Below are 18,553 nucleotides of genomic sequence, written 5' to 3'. Positions count from 1 at the left end.
TGTATATGACTTTCTTCTTTCAGATGAATACAATCAGAGTTATATTAAAAAAATGTCCTGGCTCTTCCAAGCTTTATAGTACCAGTGAATGGCTGTTGAGATTTTGAAGTCCAATAAAGTGCATCCATCCATCATAAAAAGTTCTCCACATGGCTCCAGGGGCTTAAAGGAGTAGTTCACTTTCAGAACAAAAATGTACAGATAATGTACTCACCCCCTTGTCGTCCAAGATTTTCATGTCTTTCTTTCTTCAGTCGTAAGGAAATTATGTTTTTTAAAGAAAACATTTCAGGATTTTTCTCCATATAATGGACTTCTATGGTGCCCCCGAATTCCAAAATGCTGCTCTAAACGATCACAGCCAAGAAAAGAAGAGTCTTATCTAGCAAAACGATTGGTTATTTTCTAAAACAAAATTACAATTTATATACTTTTTAACCTCAAATGCTTGTCTTGTCCAGCTCTATGTGTACTCTGTGTAGAGATTAAAAAGTACATAAATTGTAAATAATAACCGATCGTTTTGCTAAATAGGACCCTTCTTCCTCGGCTGGGATCATTTAGAGCCTTTTGAAGCTGCATTTAAACTGCATTTTGGAAGTTCAAACTCAGGGGCACCATAGAAGTCCATTATATGGAAAGAAATCCTGAAATGTTTTCCTCAGAAAAAGAAAGACATGAACATCTTGAATGACAAGGGGGTGAGCACGTTATCTGTACATTTTTGTTCTGAAAGTGAAGGATAAAGGCCTTCTGAAGTGAATCAATGCGTTTTTGTAAGAAAAATATCCATATTTATAACTTTATAAACAATAATCTCTAGCTTCCACTAACTGTCATACGCATGTTCACAAGAAAGTAGCTTTCCAGCAGATGACGTAGGATGACTGGTAAGAATATGCTAGTCTCACGAGAACCAAGTTTTGTTTACACCGAAGGAAAACCAGTGTCCTCCTGACTTACATCAAAATCCTCAGACATTTTTCTTTACAAATACTTGTTTTGTACTTCTAATTGTGACCAGCATTTTGTTTTCCTCTCACCTCTGGGCTTCTGTGTTCGTCACTTCCCACTGGAGCTTACGCTACGCCTATGTCATCCTCTGAAACACGACATTTAGCAAAGGCTAGAAATTATGGTTTATAAAGTTTTAAATATGGATACTTTGACAGTCCCTAGTGATTACTTGTTTGTTTTATGTACCCGTTCCTCTTTGTATCATCTCTTATAACACTTTCCTGTCAAATAAGTCTCTCAGTCAGAAGGTCATGCTCGACACTGATTCATTTTGTTTTCCCTCACAGAATCGAGCGAACATGAGGACAAGAGCACCGACGCTTCCGGAGACGTGCCAGTCCAGCCGTGCCCACCCGAGACCCCCACCCTCACCGCCACAGATGCCCCTGAGGAGGAAGGAGATGCCCCCAAATCCCCACAGGACTCCCAGGAGAATGACGACATGGGCCCTTTGCCAGATAACTGGGAGATGGCCTACACTGAGAAAGGAGAAGTTTACTTCATAGAGTGAGTGAAGTGCACTTCAAAGCACACTTCATAATGAAAGAGGTGTGAACATATGGAGAGCTACCTGTTGCGGTGTCCTCTTTTACAGATTGTTACAGATTGCCGTATTGAGCTCAATCAGTTCAGCGCTGTTTAGTTTACTGCATTTTGCATTTTGGCAGTGATTTGCTGGACTACAGCACATGTAATGAAATGTGCAGTAGCTAAAATTAAAAAAATATATATTCTTTTGAGGGTATTCAGTTTAATTACTTGCCACTGACATTTATTGAAATTATATTAAACAGTGATTTTAAACTGATTCACTGAATTATTGAAACTTTTTCTCCATATAAAACTGATCATTCAAACCAAACTGTAAGTCATAGAGACTTGAAACTTGGAGGGATGGTAGCACTCACACCACCAACAACGTCACCAAGGTTTGCTCCAATTGGCCTGACAGGGGCGCTACAGGGATCAAAAGTACGAAATCGCTCATAACTCCTCTTATGTCGTCGAAATTCTTGGCTCATGCCGGACAAAATTTTGAATTTTATGCAAAACCTACTTTTGCAAACTAGTTTAAAAACGGATAGTCCCCTGATCGGAACCAAACCAGTGCAGAAAGATTGTCTGGAGAGTGAATATTAATGATTATCAAAAAAAAAAGTGAAATCGGAAAGGGGTGCCAAAAGCATTATCATGTTTTTCAAGATTGTAAACTATTGCGTGGTTTTTCACACATACACACAATATTCGTATCATATGTGACCCTGGACCACAAAACCAGTCATAAGGTTAAATTTTACAAAACTGAGATGTATACAACATATGAAAGCTCAACAAATAAGCTTTCTATTGATGTATGGTTTGTTAGGATAGGACAATATTTGGCCGAGATACATCTGTTTGAAAATCTGGAATATGAGGGTGCAAAAAAATCAAAATATTGAGAAAATCACCTTTAAAGTTGTCCAAATTAAGTTATTAACAATGCATATTACTAATCAAAAATTACATTTTGATATATTTATAGTAGGAATTTTGCAAAAAATCTTCATGGAACATGATCTTTACTTAATTTCCTAATGATTTTTGGCATAAAAGAAAAATCTAGAATTTTGACCCATACAATGTATTTTTGGCTATTGCTACAAATATACCCCAGCGACTTAAGACTGGTTTTGTGGTCCAGGGTCACATATGACAGGACCCCTCATTCAGGACAACTTTGACTTTAGAACCACTGCTGTTAATCAAAACGTTTGTTAAATGATTGCGATGTAAAAAACCTACTTTTGCAAGCTAGGTTTTTCGCTCAATCTGGAAAAAAACACAGCAGTAAATTCTCTGGACTCTCTAGGTCAATACTGCCCTCCAAAGGCAAAGCGCAGTAACTACACATTTTGTCAAAATTGAGTTAAGGCTTAAAATAGACTTTGTGACAACTGTTCTGTCTTGTGGCAAAGTCTCCTGGTTCAGTTTTGTCCCGTTTCAGATAAATGAGAGTGTCAACATGTTTGACTAGCTGGTTTAAAAACTTTAAAGGCATTTTTCTCAGTTTTAGTGTTGGCGTAGTTACGGCACTTTGCCTTTGGAGGGCAGAATAATTATCAAAAAAAATGTTGAAATTGACTTTTTGGGTAGCTATAACGTGGTCGTATTAGAAAAGGGGCCGTCCAAATTTACCCAAAATCCTATGAAGCCTAAAGGAAAACTCAAAACTTCACAAAACCTGGTGAACACATGCGACAGATGATTCTAATTAAGCATGCAAAGTTTTAAGAAGATTAGACCAGGGTTGGCGTCATGAATGTTTCAAAACATAATATTTCTATTGTAAATTACCTGTATTTGCAAAAAAGGCTTGCTACATAGTGTTTTTTTCATATGTGCTTTAATGCCTTAAAGCGCTTGAACCCCGGTAATCGCTGCTTGCAGCTATATTGCTCTTTTTGCTGTTGAAATTTAAGTCTGCAATACTATTAGAACATTTGTTTTAACATTCTAGTATAAATGAATGTGACCCTGGACCACAAAACCAGTCATAAGGGTAAATTTTCCGAAACTGAGATTTATACATCATCTAAAAGCAGAATAAACAATGTTTCCATTCATGTATGGTTTGTTAGGATATGATATTTGGTCAATATACAACTATTTGAATATCTGGAATCTGAGGGTGCAAAAAAATCTAAATATTAAGAAAATCACCTTTAAAGTTGTCCAAATGAAGTTCTTAGCAATGCATATTACTAATCAAATATATCAAATATATTTATGATAGGAAATTTATCTTAATGGAACATGATCTTTACGTAATGTTCTAATGATTTTTGGCATAAAAGAAAAATCAATAATTTTGACCCATACAATGTATTATTGGCTATTGCTACGAATATTCCTGTGTTGCTCATGACTCGTTTTGTGGTCAAGAGTCACGAACAATCTAAGATTTTTTTTTTAATTTATTTAATTTGGTTTAAATATATTAAATATTAAATATATTAAAAATCACTTAGCATTTGTGCATGGTACCGCTTCGATTAGGGATGAACTGACACATTGGTTTTTGCTGAGCCATGAATCATGATGATAAATGAATCACTATAAAACTGAATCTGCCAGAGTATCTGCAGGAAGGGTGTTCTTAAGAGCAAGAGAGAGATGTTCCTCTCCCTCCCATCTGTCCTTAATGAGAAACGAGGGACTTATTAAAAGTATTGATTGTCATTGTGTTAACTGGAAAACCCCCAGCCGCTGTGACTGAGACCTTCTGGGATTTCTAGTCTAGAATGTTTTACATTTCAAAGTGAGGCTTGAACCAACATTTGCCTGACATAACATACTCAGAGACTCTTTCAGATCATGGTAGCGAAACTATACTGTACATACTATTAATTGTTACAATATTTCTTTCTTTTTTTTTTCAGTCACAATACCAAAACGACGTCATGGCTCGACCCTCGACTAGCAAAGAAAGCCAAGCCCCCAGAGGAGTGTGAGGAAGATGGTGAGTGCTTGAGTGTGTTAACACGTGTGTGTATGTGTGTGTGTGTGTGTGTGTGTGTGCTGCTCTCTTTTACGCTTGGAGAAATTTGATGTCGTGACCTCTACTTGTATTTCCCCTCTGGAGATGTATGTGAGAAAGATTGTAACATGAAATCTGAGGGGAGAGTTTCCATTTTGTGGGGTTGTTTGTGATGTCAGAACATGATCAGATTGTTCTCTGGTTTCATCAAACATCCAGAATGACAAACTACTAGCTCATGATGTTTACATGCTGTGTTTATGATTGGCTGGTTTATTCAACATTTATGCATCTGTTTATTCATTCATTTGTACTTTTTTTTTTGTTCGTTTAACCATCTATCCAATCATCAATGATGCCATCAACCTATATACCAATTAATTTGTTCAGTCATCTATTTGTCTATAAAGCATCTATCCTCCATTTGTTTGCGCGTTCAATCATTTGTTCAGTAAAATTCATCCTCTGTTCATTGATTAGTTTGTTTGTTCTTTTATCCATCCATTCTTCCCTCCATCTGTCCTTTGTTCATTAATTTGTTTTTGTTTTTATCCATCCATTCTTCCATCCTCCATTTATTTTGCTTGTTTAATCATTTGTTTTTGTTCATTCATGCATTCATTCATTCATTCATTCATTCATCTAGCCATTTATTCACCCATCCATCCATCCATTCATTCACCCATTCTTCCATTCATTTATTGATCCATCCATCCATCCATCTATTCACCCATCCATCCAACCAACCATTCGTCCATCTATTCATTCGTCCGTCCGTCCTTCCAATCCATCCATCCATCCATTCATTCATTCTTTAATTTATTAATTAGTTCATTCATCCATCCATCCATTCACCCATCCATCTGTTTTTGTTCAGTCATATTGTCATTCATTCGTTCATCCATTCATTCAACCTTCCATTCATCTATCAATTCATCCATCCATCCATCCATTCACCCACCCATCTATCCATCCACCCATTCATCCATCTGTCCATTCATTCATTCATTCATTCATTCGTCTGTCTGTCCGCCCGCCCATCCATCCATTCATTCACCCATCCATCCGTTTATTCATTCATTATTTCATTAATTCATTTGTTTATTTATCCATCCATCCATTCATTCACTCATCCATCTATTCCATCCATTCATCATCCATCCATTCATTCACCCATCCATCCATGTTTTTGTTCAGTTATATATCCATTCATTCATTTGTTCATTCATCCATCAATTCATTCACCCATCCATCCATCCGTCCATCCATCCATCCATTTTTATCTATTTCATCTGTATTCTATTCATATTGATTCAGTTGTTCATTTATTGATTTGTTTGTTCATCATCCATCCGTCCATCCATTCATTCATTCATTCATTCATTCGTCCGTCTGTCCGTCCATTCATTCATTCACCCATCCATCCATCCATCCATCCATCCATTCATCCATCCATCCATCTATCCATCCATCCATCCATTCATTCACTCATCCATCCATTCCATGCATTCCATGCATTCACCATCCATCCATTCATTTACCCATCCACCCACCCATCTATCCATCCATCCATTCATTATTTCATTTATTCATCCGTTCATCCATCCATCCATCCATCCATTCATTCACTCATCCATCCATTCCATGCATTCACCATCCATCCATTAATTTACCCATCCATCCATATTTTTGTTCAGTCATATTGCCATTCATTTATTCATTCATTTATCCAACCATCCATCCATCAATTCATTCACGCATTCATCCATCATCCATCCATTTTTAGTTTAATTCATCCATTAAACATGTCTTCTATTCATATTGATTCAGTTGTTCATTTATACATTTATTTGTTCATCTTTCCACCTATCCATGCATCCATTCATCCTGTTTGTTTGTTCATTCAGTCACCAATCCTTTGAGAATCTATGCTATCCTTTGTTTATTCATTCATCAATTTAATCAGAAAGCTATTTTTTAATCTGTTCATTCATCCTCCTTTCTATTCATTCATTATTTTTTGTTCATGCATTCATCCATAAAGCCATCTAACCTGCTTTGATACATCCATCCTTCTACTCTCCGTTCATTAATTTGTTAATTCATCCATCCATCTATGCTTCCATTCATCCACACATCCATGCTTCCATTCATCCACCCATCCATCTATCCATATACAATCCATCTGTCCATTTATTTGTTCGTTCTTTCATTCATCCGTCCATTCATTCATTCATTCATTCATTCATTCATTCATTCATTCATTCATTCATTCATTCACCCATTCATCTATCATCCATCTATCCATCCATCCATGTTTTTGTTCAGTCATATTGCCATTCATCTATTCATCCACTCATCCATCTAGCCGTTTATTCACCGATCCATCCATCCATCCATCCATCCATCCATCCATCCATCCATTTTGTTTGTTTAATAAGTTGTTTTTCAGTCATATGGCCCTTCATTTATTCATCCATCCATCCATCCATCCATCCATCCATCAATTAATTCACCCTTCCATACATCCAACCATTTTAAGTTTCATTCATCCATTAAAGGAGAACTCCGGTGTGATTTTGACCTAAAGTGTATTGAATCATGATACCGAGTGTGAACGTACCTTGCATATCTCATCTCGTCTTGTCCACTGCTGTCCGAAATCTGGGGTCAGTTATCCGATGCTCACAACAGCTTGTCAATGAAAGTCAATCGGGCATCGAAGGAGCCATGTAAATAAATCACTGTTTTACACCATTTACGAGGCACAAAGTAGCTCCACACTTCATTGGTAGACTTCCAAGGGCCCTGACATTTAAAACGAGACATTGAGAACTTAGAAAAAGCACCGGTAGTTTATTTACAAGTAGATTTATACAGACAGTAACCGCAAGAAGTTTAGCGCCCGCCGCCATCTTAAATGTAGTCACGATAAGTCGAGTGTCGATCACCAAGGAATTTATCAGCTTATCAACGTACCAGGTTGTAGTTTCCTTGGTGCTCGACACTCGACTTATCGTGACTACATTTAAGATGGCGGCGGGCGCTAAACTTCTTGCGGTTACTGTCTGTATAAATCTACTTGTAAATAAACTACCGGTGCTTTTTCTAAGTTCTCAATGTCTCGTTTTAAATGTCAGGGCCCTTGGAAGTCTACCAATGAAGTGTGGAGCTACTTTGTGCCTCGTAAATGGCGTAAAACAGTGATTTATTTACATGGCTCCTTCGATGCCCGATTGAATATCATTGACAAGCTGTTGTGAGCATCGGATAACTGACCCCAGATTTCGGACAGCAGTGGACAAGACGAGATGAGATATGCAAGGTACGTTTACACTCGGTATCATGATTCAATACACTTTAGGTCAAAATCACACCAGAGTTCTCCTTTAAGCCATCTGTCTTCTATTCATATTGATTCAGTTGTTAATTTATTAATTTGTTTGTTCATCCATCCATCTTTTGGGGTATCTATCCTTCATTCATTTGTTTGCTCATTGATTCATTTGTTTGTTTGTTCATCCATCCACCCATCCATCCGTCGTCCATCCATCCTGTCTGTTTGTTCATTCAGTCATTTGATCAAAAAGTTATTTAATCATCCATTCATCCATTCAGTCACCTTCTTTTCTATTTATTAATTCATAAAACCATCTAACCTGCATTCATGCATCCATCCTTCTACCCTCTATTCATTGATTTGTTCATCCATCCATCGATGTTTCCATAACGCCATCTGTCCATTCATATAACCATTCATTGATTTGTTTGTTCATTTTTTATTTCTTCATTCACACTAGTAATATTACCTGAGCTCTAAATATGGAGCACAAGTCAGCATGATATATTCATTTGAATGCTCAAAGGCTGTATTTTTCATGTTTTCCTCTCAGCTGGGCTGTTAAACATGCATGGTGGCTCTATGTACCCAAATCTACCATCTTTGAAACCCTCTGTTGAATTAAAATGCAATTTAATGGGGCCAGAGAAATCAATATCTCTTTCCACAGGCCTTTTAATGCCAGTCTGTGACATGACTACTAATATCCCTCTCCGTAGTACAGCATACATCTATTTTTTGGGCACGTCTGTGCAACAGCGTAAGCTCATACACCTAATCATGATTGATTTCCATTATGTTCAATAATAACCACTGCGAAGAAATCACTCCGTGTTTTGCAAATTTGATCCACGTCCGTCTTCAGAGTTCAGACATGTACATGATTCAGAATTTAATTCATGTCGGTTAGCTTATGATCCTCATGGGGCGGCACAGTTTCATCATAAATTCCCATCAAAGGTTAGATAAAAGATGATCTGTCTTTGTCTACCTAATTTTGCCTTCAAAACCAATGTTACTCACAACACTCTGTAATTTCAGAGGCGTGCCTGTTTAAGTTTGCAACAATGGAATAATTTTTCCATTGTTCTTACGCTCCAGAATTTACTGTGCTTGCTAATTAATCAGCCCTGCTTGCTGGGTTTGAGAGCTTAAATTTCACAGGACTTTTAAAGACGCATCCGGCACACATGCACACACTCATATATTTACACTTGTGCATTCAATGCACTCAAATATACATAAGCCACTCAGTGAATGAAAGAGCCTGAAAAAGAGACTTCTCCCATAGTTGCCATGGCAACTGCCGATGGAGGACCATTGATTTAAGGAGGCTTGAGAAAATATATTTAAGGTGGTCTGGGTTAAATCATTGTCTTAAAACCATGAAAGGTCCAAAGGTCCTAAATAATAATAAAAAAAAAAAACGATTTTTCTTTAAAAAATATGTATGTTTTAGAATGATTTTCTAAATATGGTACATTAATAATCTGTTAAGAATTGCAGTATTGTGGGAATGATGAGTAGGTAATATATTTTAAATATTATTATTTATAATGTATTAATTATTAAAAAGCGAATTATTTCCTACATGTGGTGCGTAAGTGATCTATTAAGCATTATAGAAGCGAATAATATTTGTTACATTTATAAATGAACATTAAAACATATTATTTGTTATTGTTTTCTAATTGTGTTATATTAAATATAATTTACCTCATAATATAATGTAATATTTTTTTTAAACCATAACATTTTTAAAGAGGGTTTGTAGTATTATTAAGTGCATAATATGTTCAAACTTTTTTAATATTATTAATTTGTTGTTTATTAAAAACCTTAGAGCATGACACCATATCCTGTTGTCCATATTTGTTGTATTTATAAATAATTTCTGACATAATTTTGTTTTGCAATAATGTTTGCCCATGCAATTTTAGTTGGTTTTAAAACATGTAGTTTTGCACTTCAAATAGACATTATAAAGAGAAATATAAATATGACCTATTATAAGTTAGATTAAATATTTAACAATTGGCTCCAATTTCTTCCGCACTAAGATATGATCTTTAAAAGAAAACTACAGTAAATCCAGCCAAGGTTATGTCACACTTCTCACTTTTTTTCTATTAAGAAAGTGTCGCCATCTGGTGTGTTACTCTTCTTTCTCTCTGAGTTAAAACCGTGTACGTGACACATATAAGAGGCTCATTCTGTATCCTTTTGGATGACAGCCTGGGAAAGGTCTGTTCTTAATGTAAACCCTAAATGTGAGACTGGATTCTACTTGTTAGGAGAAGGGTCAAGCATTAGCGGATGCAGTCTAGCCGGTTGATGTATGTGTGTGTAGGAGGGAATTGATTGCTTTAACCCTCCTAGGGAGGTGCGAGAACCTCGTTGGTCGTCACACCTGCTCCTGCCTCCTCCAGCCCAGCGTTCTGTTCAGCACAGCATCCATTCACTCAGCTAATGAATATCTGAACGCAGCATGGCTTCTTTTGACATAGTATGAGTGAAAAACCTGCTTTGAGGGCATGTCTGTAAACCATCTTTATGTGTGTCAAATGCAGAGGCTGTAGCAGGACTTGTTTGTTTACTTGTTTACTTGTCTGATACTTTTTCTAATGTATGTAGGAAAAATGTTAAATTAAAATAAAATTTAGCATTACATTTTTCCTTTTTTTTTGCAGTGTTTGTCCATGAAAAATGTCTGCTGTGATGCCAGGATGTTCTCGGTGTTTGCGAGGGCATTGTTTGGTAGTTGCTACAATGTTAGTAGGTGGTTTCTAGGGTAGTCTGAAAGGTTGTAAGGTCATTTCAGGTAATTGCTAAGGTGTTCTGTGTGGTTAATTTGACATTCTTTGAGTTTACACTTCTAGGACATTGTTTGGTGGTTGCTAGGTAGTTCTGAGTAGTTGTCAGGGCAGTACAAGAAGATTGCTAGATGTTCTTACTTCTGCTGGGTTACTAGGGTATTGTTTGGGGTTGCTAGGGAGTTCTGAGTGGTTGCTAGGGCATTACAAGAAGATTGCTAGGTGTTCTCACTTCTATGGGGTTGCTAGGGCATTGTTTGGGGGTTGTTAGGGAGTTCTGAGTAGTTCCCAGGGCATTACAAGAAAATTGGTAGGTGTTATTACTTCTGCAGTGTTAATCGGGCATTGTTTGATGGTTGCTAGGGCATTACAATAAGATTGGTAGGTGTTATTACTTCTGCATGGTTGCTAGGGCATTGTTTGGGGGTTGCTATGGAGTTCTGAGTAGTTGCCAGGGCATTACAAGAAGATTGCTAGGTGTTCTTTCTTCTGCTGGGTTGCTAGGGCATTGTTTGGGGGTTGCTATGGAGTTCTCAGTTGTTGCCACAGCATTACACTAAGATTGCTAGGTGTTCTTACTTCTGTGGGCCGGGGTTGCTGGGGCATTGTTTGGGGTTTCTAGGGAGTTCTGAGTAGTTTCTAGGGCATTACAAGATGATTGGGCTCTGCTGGGTTGCTTGGGGGCAGCTAGGGACTTATCAGTAGTTGTCGGGGGGGGGGGGGGGGTGTTTGTACTTCTATGGGGTTGCTAGAGCATTGTTTGGGGGTTGCTAGGGAGTTCTGAGTGGTTGCTAGGGTGTTACAATAAGATTGGTAGGTGTTCTTACTTCTGTGGGGTTGCTAGGGCATTGTTTGGAGGTTGCTAGGGAGTTCAAAGTCGTTGCTAGGGTGTTACAATAAGATTGGTTGGTGTTCTTCTGCAGGGTTGCTAGGCATTGTTTGGAGGTTGCTAGGGAGTTTTGAGTGGTTGCTAGAATAATAATAGGTGGTTTTTAGGGTATTCTGAATGATTGTGAGGTCATTGCAGGTGATTGCTACAGTGTTTTGTTTGGCTGATAGAACATTCAATGAGTTTGGTGGTTGTTAGGATATTTGGAGTGGTTGCTAGATGGTTTCTAGGATATTCTGAATGCTTGTGAGTAGAGTTTAGATTCTCTGCCCGTGGGCCGGGTCAGGCTGATATTTCCTGCCACTATCTTCGGGCCGGGCTGGGCAGGGCCATGATCAAGCATTTGTGTGTGTGTGTGTGTGTGTGTTTTTTTTTTTAAAATCATTACTTAATTAGCCTAATTGGGTGGAGAGCTATCACATAATTATAAATATTATACGAATATTTTAGCAAAGTCGGCCTGAGCAACACGTGTATGTCAACAAAGTTGCGCAATTTGCAATCATGCGCAGCAACGCTCTAGCTCCCGTGACAGCGTCTCCTCCACTGGCACACATAACACCGGGCCAGCTGCTATTGTGTATGTGTATAGCTTAAGTGCAACATGGAGCTTGAAGACGTACAGAAAAAAAATTAAAATGGGGGAATTAACTTTGAGCAAGTTTGGAGGAAAGTCGGAGGTATGGAAACATTTTCAACAAGTCGTGGGCAGTGACAACATATATGTCGATCCATTCTGAATAAACAAACAATGCAGTTTGCATGCTTCGTCCTTGTTGCATTTTTCATTAAGATAAATCTAAACTAATTTCTGTAGTTCAAACAACTTAGAATTGTAGTTGAGAACTTCTGTTATAACGGCTCACGTATTAAAAAATAGTCGAGTTTAAATCGGGCTCGAGCTCATAATTACAGTTAATGTGTCGGACCGGGTCGGGCTCGGACACAAGGTGCACGGGCTCGGGTAGGATCGGGTTTCATTTTTTGGGCCCGATCTAAGCTCTACTTGTGAGGTAATTTTAGGTAATTGTTACTGTGTTCTGTGTGGTTGATAGGACATTCTATGAGTTTGCACTTCTAGAGCATTGTTTAATGGTTGCTAGGGAGTTCTGAGTGGTTGCTAGGGCATTACAATAAGATTGGTAGGTGTTCTTACTTCTGCATGATTGATAAGGCATTGTTTGGGGGTATCTAGGGATTTCTGACTAGTTGCCAGGGCATTACAAGAAGATTTATAGACATTCCTATTTCTATGGGGTTTTTATGGGGTTCACAGTAGTTGCCAGGGCATTACAAAAAGATTGCTAGGTGTTCTTACTTCTGCAGGGTTGCTAGTGCATTGTTTTGGGTTGCTAGGGAGTTCTAAATGATTGCCAGGTTGTTACAATAAGATTGGTAGGTGTTTTTACTTCTGCAAGGCTGATAAGGCATTGTTTGGGGGTTTCTAGGGAGTTTTCAGTAGTTGCTAGGGTATTACAAGAAGATTGATAGGTGTTATTATTTCTGCGAGATTGCTAGGGGATTGTTTAGGGGTTTATAGGGAGTTTTCAGTAGTTGCCAGGGCATTACAAGAAGATTGCTAGGTGTTTGTACTTCTATGGGGTTGCTAGGGCATTGTTTGGGGGTTGCTAGGGAGTTTTGAGTGGTTGCAAGGATATTGCTAGGTGGTTTCTACTATGCTGAATAGTTATAACGTCATTTCAGGTGATTGCTACAGTGTTCTGTGTGGGTGATGAGACATTCTATGCATTTTGTGGTTGCTAAGAGAATGTTGCTAGATGGTTTCTAGGGTATTATGAATGGTTGTGAGGTCATCTCAGGTGATTGCAACAGTGTTCTGTGTGGTTGATAGGACATTCTATGAGTTTCTACTTCTAGGACATTGTTTGCTGGTTGCTAGAGTTCTGAGTAGTTGCCAAGGCATTACAAGAAGATTGCTAAATGTTATTACTTCTGGGGGGTTGCTAAGACATTGTTTTGGGTTGCAAGTGAGTGGTTGCTCGGGCATTACAAGACGATCTTGTGTGGGGTAGCTAGGGGCATCTGAGTGGTTGCTAGGATATTGCTAGGTGGTTTCTAAGGTATTCGGAATAGTTAAAAGGTGATTTCAGGTGATTGCTACAGTGTTCTGTGTGGCTGATAGGACATTATTTGAGTTTGGTGGGTGTTTAGAGTGGTTGCTAGGAAGGTCTGAGTAGTTGTCTGCGTGTTACAGAAGGATTTGTTTGGGGGTTGTTAGGGAGTTCTGAGGGGTTGCTATGGCATTATTTTGGGGGTTGCTTGGGCATTGTTTGGTGGTTGTCAGGGAGTTCTAGTTGGTGGTTGCAAGGTGGCTCATCCACCATTGTTTGGTAGTTGCTGGGGCTTTCTGACTGGTTGTTAGGCGGTTTCTAGGGCATTCTGAGTAGTTGTAAGGGCGTTCAACTAATGTCAAATAGGACATTCTATGAGTTTTCAAATTTTTTAGGTGTTCTTTCTTGTGAGGAGTTACTTGGGCGTTGTTTGGGGGGGGTTGCTTGGGCATTGTTTGATGGTTGTCAGGGAGTTCTAAATGGTGGTTGCAAGGTAGTTTGTCAAGCATTTTTGGTGGTTGCTAGGTTTTTAGGGCATTCTGGATGATTTTAAGGTCATTTTAGGTGATGTGTTCTTGGGGTTGATAGGACATTCTATGAATTTGCACTATTTATTTGGTGGTTGTTGCCAGGGTGTTACAAGAAAAATTGTTAGGTGTTCTTACTTTTGATGAATTGCGAGGGCATTGTTTGGGGGTTGTTAGGGAGTTTTGACAGGTTGTTAGTGCGTTGTCTGGGGGGAGGGCTTGCTTGGGCATTTTTTGATGGTTGTTAGGGAGTTCTGAAAGGTAGTTGCTAGGTAGATGTTCAAATATGTATTTGGTGGTTGCTAGGTTTCTAGAGTATTCTGAATGGTTTAAGGTCATTTTAGGTGTTTGCTACAGTGTTCTTGGAGTTGATACATTCTATGAATTTGCACTTCTAGGATATTGTTTGCTGGTTGTTGCCAACATGTTACATGTTCCTATTAAAATGTTTTTAAAAAGCACATGTCTCTATAGCGCCATCACTTTGCAATGTCGCAATGACCGTCATTTGTCAGTGCCTTACTCCTCAAAGTTTAATGATTGTGTAAATGACACAAAGCTGCCGACATTGTTTGAATGGGTTCCTATGGAGACCGGAACAGAAGAGCATCCAATCTGACTTTAGAATTCGTAATGGCAGTGCTCATCGTTTACTCAGGAAAAAGGTCTATAGTCAGACGCGATGTGGTTAGTCATTTGCGCACTAAAAGAGAGAGCGGTCATTCACTCACGCAGTTTTTGAAATTACATCTCATATAAGGTTTTCAAAATACTTTAAGTTATTATAACTAAGAAATATGAATTGTACCTCACCTTCAGCATTATAATTTTTTTTACCCGCGCCGGACAGAGACTGAGACAGTGCTGCTGCATGTCGTGCCAAACCTCTCATGGCAGGAGCGATAGTGATCAGTAGCCGATCAATCTAAGCACCCCTAGGGCATTGTATAATGGTTGTTAGGAAGTTCTAATGGTGATTACTGGGTTCATCAAGCATTTGGTGGTTGCTAGGGTGTTCTGACTGGTTGCTAGACACTTTATATGTCATTCTACGTAGTTGAAAGGGCATTTCAGGTGATTGCTAGGGTGTTCTGTGTGGTTGATATGACATTCCTTTGAGTTTGCCCTTCTAGGATATTGTTTGATGGCTGCTAGGGAGTTCTGAGTAGTTGTCAGAACAGTACAAAAAGATTGCTATGTGTTCTAACTTCTGCAGGGTTGCTAGGGTATTGTTTGGGGCTGCTAGGGTGTTACAATAAGATTGCTAGGTGTTTTTACATCTGCTGTGTTGCTAGGGCATTGTTTAGGATTGCTGGAGAGTTCTGAATGGTTGCTAGGGTGTTACAATAAGATTGCTAGGTGTCCTTACTTCTGCAGGGTTGCTAAGGCATTGTTTAGGGTTGCTGGAGAGTTCTGAGTAGTTTCTAGGGCATTACAAGAATATTGATAAGTGTTCTTACTTCTGCTGGCTTGCTAGGGCATTGTTTGGGGGTTGTTAAAGAGTTCTGAGAAATTGGTGGCTCATCAAGCATTGTTTGGTAGTTGCTAGGGATGTCCCGATCAGGTTTTTTTGCCCTTGAGTCCGAGTCCGAGTCATTTGATACAGAGTCCCGATCCGATACTTCTATAATACATAAAAAAAAAGAATAAAGAAAAGCAAAGAAACAGATCCAGGATGTTCCTTATTTTTTATTTAATTCACCTTATTATAACATTCAACAACTAACATTCAACAAACAAAGCACTTCTGTGAGGTAGCTTGAACAATCAAGTAATAAATTACATAAATTCTTCACTTCTGGACTTTAGTGCAACAGTAAATATAAAAAAAGTTTAACAAATAGCACCTCAACTTAAAATACCTGGCAGGCATGTAAACAAATAAAAAAATAAAAGTGCCACAGTGTTTGCTGTGTTTCTGTGTGGAGTCAAGAGGTCTAACTCTGTGCCATCGCATAACTATAGATGTGTTAAAAAATAATGAGAATATATATACCAGAGGTTGCGTTAGACTGTTACATTGCCCGTCATTTTGACGGACAGGGTCGTAAAAATTCCGTCATAATTCATTATTACCCGTCATTTTAATTTTCATATTTTAATTATAACACATTTAATTGCATTTATTTTTGTTCACGTTTTAATTTTTAATATGTTGAAGAGAACAGATGAGACTGCTTAACTTTTCATGTTCAACACCACACCCCGCAGTGACATCAATTTTAATATACTCTCATTTTAATGAGCAATATTGATCAGTAAATCCCAGTCGATCTTTTGGTCTATGCTGTTTTCAGTCGATGACTAACAAGTACATAGTGCGCCTCCCATCCAATAAATCGCAATGAAACAAAGTCTCAAATTTCAAATTCAATTTCATTAGGAAATTCAAGCAATAAATACCATTTTGGCGCTCTTTAATGTGGCATGATAGATCGTTGTAGCTTCTTAGTACTACTGCGCCTGTGCTTAATGAAACGCATAGCAAAAGGCAAAAGATTAGTAACAGTTTCGTTTTAATTCTGGAGCAAGTGCTCTGTTGCCGAAGTGGAGCGCACTCGCCACCAACTGGACAGGGGTGGGAATTACAGCTAATAATTACACTAGATCACCCTCTGTGTAATCTGTCAAAGTGACGGACGGCCTTTAGATTTTTCCGTCATTGCAACAAAATTTCCGTCAATGACGGACAATTTTCGGTTAACGCGACCTATGATATATACATATATATCCGAGTCCTGAACGGGAGGTAACGTCCGATTCCGATCGAGTCTGAAACCACGTGATCGGGCCCGATTTCCAATCACGAGATCGGATCGGGACATCCCTAGTAGTTGCTAGGGTGTTCTGACTGGTTGTTAGGCGGTTTCTAGGACATTATTTGCTGGTGGTTGCCAAGATATTACAAGAAAATTGCTAGATGTTCTTACTTCTGAGGAGTTGCTAGGGCATTGTTTGGAGGTTGCTATGGAGTTCTGAGAGGTTGCTATGGTGTTGTTTGGGGGTTGCTTGGGCATTGTTTGGTGGTTGTTAGGAAGTTCTAATGGTGGTTGCTAGGTAGTTCATCAAACATTGTTTGGTGGTTGCTAAGGTGTTCTGACTGGTTGCTAGGCCATTTCTAGGACATTGTTTGCTGGTTGTTCCCAAGATGTTACAAGAAATTTGCTAGGTGCTCTTCTGAGGAGTTGCTAGGGCATTGTTTGGAGGTTGCTAGGGAGTTCTCAGGGTTTGCTAGGATGTTGTTTAGGGGTTTGCTTGGGCATTGTTTGATTTTTGTTGGAAAGTTCTAATTGTGGTTGCAAGGTAGTTCATCAAACATTGTTTGGTGGTTGCTAGGGTGTTCTGATTGGTTGCTAGGCCATTTCTAGGACATTGTTTACTGGTTGTTCCCAAGATGTTACAAGACAATTGCTAGGTGTTGTTCCTTCTGAGGAGTTGCTAGGGCATTGTTTGGAGGTTGGTAGGGAGTTCTGAGGGGTTGCTAAGGCATTGTTTGGGGGCTGCTTGGGCATTGTTTGATGGTTGTCGGGAAGTTCTAATTGTGGTTGCTAGGTAGTTTATTAAGCATTGTTTGGTGGTTGCTAGGGTGTCCTGACTGGTTGCTAGGTGGTTTCTATTGCATTCTATGTAGTTTTAAGGGCATTTCAGGTGATTGCTATGAGGTTGTCGGGACAATGTTTGGTGGTTGCTACAGAGTTTTGAGTGGTTATTATTGCATTGTTTGGTGGTGTCTAGAGTGTTCTGAGTGGTTGCTAGGTCATTGTCTGAAGGTTCCTGGGTGTTTTGAGTATTTGCTAGGCAGTTCCTTGAGTATTATTTGCTTATGGCTTGGGTCTTTTGAGTGGTTGCTAGGACATTGTTAGAAGGTTGCTAAAGTGGTTGCTATGCTGTTATGTGTTTTTTAGGTAGTTCCTTAAGCACTGTTTGGTGGTTTCAGCCTTGCATTTGTGTGCTTGTGCATATTTAGTGCACACCGTTTATTCACACATGCACGATTATGTATGTGTTTGTGAAGAACACTGGCGAAAACTGCAGCATATCCCGCTGGCGATGTTTTTGATAATTACTGTGTGAGTTTGCGCATGTAGCCCATTTCTTCTTGATGTTTCAATAATGTCAAATTTGGCTGAAAAACAACACACATAGGAAAAAGCATCTTGAATGCCACACGTGATGACAGCCCTTTGTTGTCATGGTGATCTTGCCAGCCCTTTAATTTGTTTTGTCTCTCAGGCGGATTGAATTGCATGAAAGTATGTTGGCTGTAACCTTCGGGCTGCCAGACCTCCCCTCACTTACCGCTGTGTGTCCTAATTAAGCTTTGTTTTACACACTGACTGCCAGCGTGAACGGCCGACTGGATTGTTCGGGATAC

The 18,553-nt window shown here is 38.8% G+C and overlaps 1 protein-coding gene across 1 annotated transcript in view; it reads left to right on the top strand.

The window, feature by feature from the left end:
* Positions 1-18,553, top strand: part of magi2b (membrane associated guanylate kinase, WW and PDZ domain containing 2b) — an 80,381-nt gene that overhangs the window by 7,727 nt on the left and 54,101 nt on the right. The window contains exons 2-3 of the mRNA XM_073831635.1: positions 1,305-1,524; positions 4,440-4,519. Coding sequence (XP_073687736.1) covers positions 1,305-1,524; positions 4,440-4,519 — 300 coding nt within the window. The remainder of the gene's footprint in view (positions 1-1,304; positions 1,525-4,439; positions 4,520-18,553) is intronic.

Source organism: Garra rufa, chromosome 25 (genome assembly GCF_049309525.1).
Source record: "Garra rufa chromosome 25, GarRuf1.0, whole genome shotgun sequence".
NCBI classification, from domain to species: domain Eukaryota; kingdom Metazoa; phylum Chordata; class Actinopteri; order Cypriniformes; family Cyprinidae; genus Garra; species Garra rufa.
This window is presented reverse-complemented; position numbering and strand designations above follow the sequence as displayed.